Here is a 5,531-nt window from a genome sequence, read left to right on the forward strand (position 1 = left end):
ATTTGAGCGGCTTCTTCAGGGGTTGTATCCATCTTCAGGTATTGTTCTTTGGAGTATGTTGTTCCGGTGTGTTCACTCTAAAGTCTGAATAGTAACTAACCCATTTTTTACCTGGGCATGACCTTTTGTACCCTTTTAAGGTAAGAAGTAGCTAAACGCATTTTTGCTCCACTAGTTAATCGACTCTTTAAAACAAAATTTATTAAAATCGCCTTATCACCATCAGCAAGCATTGAGATGACTCAATGCTTGCTGACATACAAATCAATCGCAGAAATTAAGTCACTAGTTACCTCTTCATCACCGGTCATTTTAGGCAATAGGCTTACAGCCGTCTTTAAATTAAACTTTTCACCTGACACTGACATTGTGGCAGATTTATCATGGCTCTGACTACCACTCGAACTAGATTCCATTTCAAATTTCAAAATTTTATCATAGCGTTTGTTTATATATGAGCATATAAATAATAATTCTTTAGACGGATCTTTAGGTAAAATACTCAAAATATTTTTGAACGACACATACAAGTTCTTAGCTTCTGAAATCTTATTCTCTAAATTACTACCTACTCTCGTTGAAGGACCTAACTTAGAAATAGAATCCGTGCAATGTTTTCATTGCTTATACATATCTGATAATTTTAATTCTATACTCATAATCTAATTCAATAAGTAGGTATTACCGATTACGACTTACTTGTTGGTCACTCTTACAACTTGGTTTCTGGGTCCTCATGCTCTCTGATTTCCCTGCGACGTCGGTAGCTTACACGCGCGAGAACTCGTTGCAAAGCGTTACTACTCAGCTGTTTCTGAATCCAGTTGGTGTGGCATCGCTTGTACAGGCAGAAGAATCCGATCAACACCGCCAGCAGCATACATACGCATATTATGGACAAAAAAATATTGTTCGTCTGAAGGTGTTCCGCCGTCGCTTGTGCGTGGTTGCTCCCGGCTGCAGACTGCGCAATGACCACTTGTTCTTTGCTTTGCGTTGTACGTTCTTGGTTCGTGTTCTACGTAGATATCCCAAAAATCGCGAGAATCCTGATGCCAATGCAATATCCAAAATCAACCAATATCCCGAAGTCTTGAAGATTGAGAAATATTGTAGAAGGTGCATGTAGCTATAGAGAAGACAGCTACCTGGCATGGTCGCCATGTGGTGTGGTCTGGTCACGATAGATTAGAAGAGTTGAAATAATACGTCCATTTAGTTTGAAGGACTGGTTTATTGTGTAAAAAGGTATAATTCGTTACAAGACAGAAGACAGTAGTGCTGAAGAAGCACTTTACATAAGGCTGTTTCCATACTTGAAATGTTACACACTACTCCAGATGCTAGATACCGTAATGTTACAGCTAGTCTTGTTTGAGGTAAAATTGGCTGTCGAAAATTTGTTGCTCTTTTAGCTATTGACGTATCAATTAACTCTAAAAGATGTTCGAAATCACTTTTTGACGTCCTCATAAAGTTAATAAAGGATCTATTTGCCATCGTAAGACCACTTATCTTTTTGCATTTCGCACCCACCACTTCTTTTTTCTTCTTTTTTTATAGAAAAAAAACATTATAAGGTACGCAGATCACAACAACACTACTTCCTCGGGCAACATTTTAATGTAGACTTGCGTTTGGATGGAAAGTATGGCTGTAAACATTGTTGCTAGCAACTCTGATGTTGAGAAACTTTGGTATTTAGAAACAGTTGCGCAACAAATGTTTACAATGAATACGGTGATTTATTCCAACATGTTTACCATCGACGCCACCGATAATATTAGGAAAGTTAGTACGCTCGTGAAACTGATCAGCAATTTTATACCCACCTTCTTCATTTTTTTCTGCCATGTACAGAGGTTGCAATGCTTCCCATATCGATAGGCATGTTGAATTTACAATATTCCAAAGCGTTGTGGCTCCAATTAGATATTCAAAAGATCATGTAATGAAACTTGCACCAGTTGCTAAATACCTGTAAATAAAAGAATGCAAATTTTTAGTGATACAACGTTGTTGGAAAAATTTAAGAGCATGTTTTTCGAGGGAGCTTCGTTGTCAAAAAGACGTAAAATTAGGGCAAGCTGCACCTAAACGAAAACAATACGTGTTCTTCAATAAGTTACTATTTTTGGTGCCTTTTATGGAGCCAAGGGAGAGAAACCTCAAGTAACGTGACATCGCTTGACGAAGAAGCATTAGTGAGAGCGATTCTTCTACAACAATAACACGACCAAGACAAGAAAAGAAGAAGAATAAAAGTTACGAAGAATCTTTAATTAGACAGAAATAAAACCAACCACCAAGACATCCAGACACTACCAGACCCAGACAATTATTTCGCGTTATCTTTGGTTCCATTATTAAAGTCAATTACACCAGATCAGAAAATCAATTACGATTTTGTACAGCCTAAAATATTATACCCAATCTTCTAGTAACTATAATAATTATAATTCTGCATTATTCCTCAACCACAACAACCTTATATATTATCCCAACAAATAATATCCCCAGCCCAACCAGCACCAGCTCGTATAGTTTCTCAGCCAATAATGTCTACACCCAACCACAGTTTCAACCACCACCACCGCCGCCACCCCGTGTACTTTCACAGCAATGTTTCAATCCCTCTGCGCCCTCTACATCTACTTCAATCTTTTTATGATAACATATCTCCCCCGCGGTCGAACGAAACTGTGCAATCATATGTGTCAACTCTGTTTGTGTTACTCTGTAGATGATTCTGATATTGCAAATGTTTATGCCTCTGAATCAAAGATTTTTTCGTCACATACACGGCAAACTTACGAATCTGCCTTTTTTGGTAAAATCAGTATTTAAAAATAATGGAAAACCGCGTATCATGTACACAATTAGACGAATTGCTGGATTATTTAGTTGCGCATCCACATCTCGTTAAGGGCATCGGTTTAGGAGCCAGATCCAAAGAAGCCATTGCTCGGGAATGGGATAATTTGGCTTCGAAATTAAATGCCCACGGATTGGTTGCTACAAAAACTAGCCAACAATGGAAGCGGGTGAGTTTTAATATAGAATTAATATCACAAATTGTTAGTAGTCTTAGTTCATTTTCGTTCACTTAAATGCATGATGATGTTTGAATCTTTACATTCGTAGTACCGGGCTGACCTTAAGCACAAGGTCAAAGCCAAAGCTGCAGAACGGAAAAGGAATGCTTATGGTACTGGTGGTGGACCTGCGAGCCAGGACGACCTAAGCAAAATTGAAAAAAAAAATTTTTGCTGTAATAAGTGACGCATAGCACAGGCACCTGCAATAACTGTGAGTAATAATTGTAATTATGTAATGCTAAACACTAATAACGTTTTTATTGTAATTAATGCTTAATCATAATAGTTATTTGCATCATGTAATTATAATTATTAACGTGAAATTTTAACTTTAAAAACAAAGGTTTATGTCACTTTATTTTAGACCACTATTGTTCCAAAGGAAGGAGGAATAGGGGTATCGTCGGGATTGGCTGTCACTTCCGAAGATCAGGGTATAACCCAGGAAATAGTAGTTTGGTTTGTGGCGCATTTACGTTGTAGATGTTTATGGGCTCCAGTAACCACTTAACACCAGGTGGGCTGTGAGCTCGTCCACATATCTAAGCAATAAAAAAAAAGGTAAAATTAATCTCATTTGATGAACTAATTATTTTTGTAACATTAACAATAAATAAATTTCAGATTCACCGCCTCAACGCCAGATCTATCCCATTTACTCAGTTCTCCATCCTAGAGAAGACAAACACGTGTTTGTTAGTTATTTTTAAACTTTTATAATTATTACGCCAGTTTAATATTATTGCAATTGCATTTTGTATCTGGATTTGGATCATTAACCGTCCTACCGTCAAGATTACGTAAAGAATATTCGCAGGTTTGATTTTAAATAAAAGATCATCTTTTATTTAGATACATCACTTTTAATACGCAGGGCGGCTTATTCACGCGGCATAGGCAGAGACAACTTCAAATGAAATGAATTAGTTATATAGTTTTTCCAGTAATAATTTGTAAAACAGATGCTGCTCACGCTGAGATGATCCCGTCAACGCTATAACAGCCAATCAACGATATTATAGGTAAGATGCTGATATACTTGATAAAGTAGTGGTTAATAGATTTGCTAGACTTTGCCAAAGTATGCTGAGTTTATTTTTGATGACTTGATTTTTTTTTTATTTTTTTATTTCTTAGATGGGTGGAGGAGCTCACAGTCCACCTGGTGGTTAGTGGTTACTGGAGCGCACAGACATCTACAACACAAGTTCTAAGGTCTCAGTATAGTTAAAACGGCTGCCCCATCTTTCAAACCGAAACGCAATACTGCGTCACGGCAGAAAAAGGCTGGGTGGTGGTACCTACCCGTGCGGACTCACAAGAGGTCCTACCAGCGATCACTCGTAAGCGCGTGGCCTCTGCGTGGTGCCGGCTCCGGAACAGCCCGAACAGCCTCCTGGCCGTGATAGGGAGTCGCTATTGCTGCCCTATACTGAGGCACTGAAATAAGTCCATGTTGGCTCAAGACCAGCCATGGTCAATGTAAAATAAATAACTGAACTGCTTTTTTTAAGAAAGATTTTGTATTACTAACACTTCATATGGAATTTAATTCGGAAATAAAAATTTATTATTATTATTAATATCTTTTAAGACTTTACATAAATATTTGTTTTATAGTTAAACCAGTTTCTCGTCGACCAAGAAGTCACCTTAGAAAAAGCTTCATTGCGAATACCAGGCTGAAATTTAGTAAGTTGTTTGTATTCCATAGCCAAGCACTCTTTGCACTCACTCACTACAATCAGAATAATAACCAATCATTATTTTATCTATAGGACAACAAACAAGAGTAGACTCCTCCTGGGTTATAGAGCTGGAAAAAAGCCCGTGGAAGCTGAAGGGAAACTGGCTGATGCAGCTTTAATTTTAGCAGAGGCTGCCCGTACGCAAACCAACGCTGCACAACTTCGAGCCGAAGTAAATGTATCTCAGCATAAAATGTTAGAAAAATTAATCAACAGCATTGAAAATCTTGTTAAAAATAAATAAATTAATATTGTTTTATTATTGTATATTTTTAGCAAATTCCAAAATGGTATGTCACCCTAAGTACGAAATAGGAATTGTTATTTAATAATAATGAAGAAATTCTAAATTTTTATAATTATGTTTTACTTTAGGCAGGCACCATAGTAAATTTTATGAAACTCATGAATATAATCTACCGAAACAAAACAACTCTCGCATTAGTATTTCAAAATGAGCATTTACCTTGACATTATATTCAGTTCTTGTCATATTCTGCCAGTAATCTACAAAGTATATATCACCTACTTCTGCCACAGTTAGTCATGTGTTTCATTGAAGTCATAGACACAATCGATATTACATTTCATTTGAAATTTCGATTTCATGTTGCTAGGAGTTGGATCGTCTTTTAAAAACAAACTACTATTTCCTTAAAAAAATATTATTCAAATAAAATTTTAT

At 36.8% G+C, this 5,531-nt stretch overlaps 1 protein-coding gene across 5 annotated transcripts; it reads left to right on the forward strand.

The window, feature by feature from the left end:
• Positions 1-2,007: 2,007 nt before the first annotated feature.
• LOC114251770 (uncharacterized) lies at positions 2,008-5,105 on the forward strand. 5 transcript variants are annotated; one of them, XM_089739249.1, is made up of 6 exons: positions 2,008-3,044; positions 3,145-3,309; positions 3,463-3,659; positions 4,061-4,120; positions 4,719-4,790; positions 4,877-5,105. In XM_089739249.1, the coding sequence occupies exons 1-2, from the start codon at positions 2,853-2,855 to the stop codon at positions 3,280-3,282; spliced, it is 330 nt and encodes a 109-aa protein (XP_089595375.1). In that variant the 5' UTR covers positions 2,008-2,852; the 3' UTR covers positions 3,283-3,309; positions 3,463-3,659; positions 4,061-4,120; positions 4,719-4,790; positions 4,877-5,105. The 5 variants fall into 5 exon arrangements, with proteins under 5 accessions (XP_089595375.1, XP_089595378.1, XP_089595376.1 ...); XM_089739252.1 differs by lacking the exons at positions 3,145-3,309; positions 3,463-3,659 and adding an exon at positions 3,723-3,793; XM_089739250.1 differs by lacking the exons at positions 3,145-3,309; positions 3,463-3,659 and having other exon boundaries at positions 3,723-4,120.
• The last annotated feature ends 426 nt before the right edge of the window (positions 5,106-5,531 follow it).

The sequence above is a fragment of the Bombyx mandarina genome, chromosome A1, assembly GCF_030267445.1.
Source record: "Bombyx mandarina strain Sakado chromosome A1, ASM3026744v2".
Taxonomy (NCBI): domain Eukaryota; kingdom Metazoa; phylum Arthropoda; class Insecta; order Lepidoptera; family Bombycidae; genus Bombyx; species Bombyx mandarina.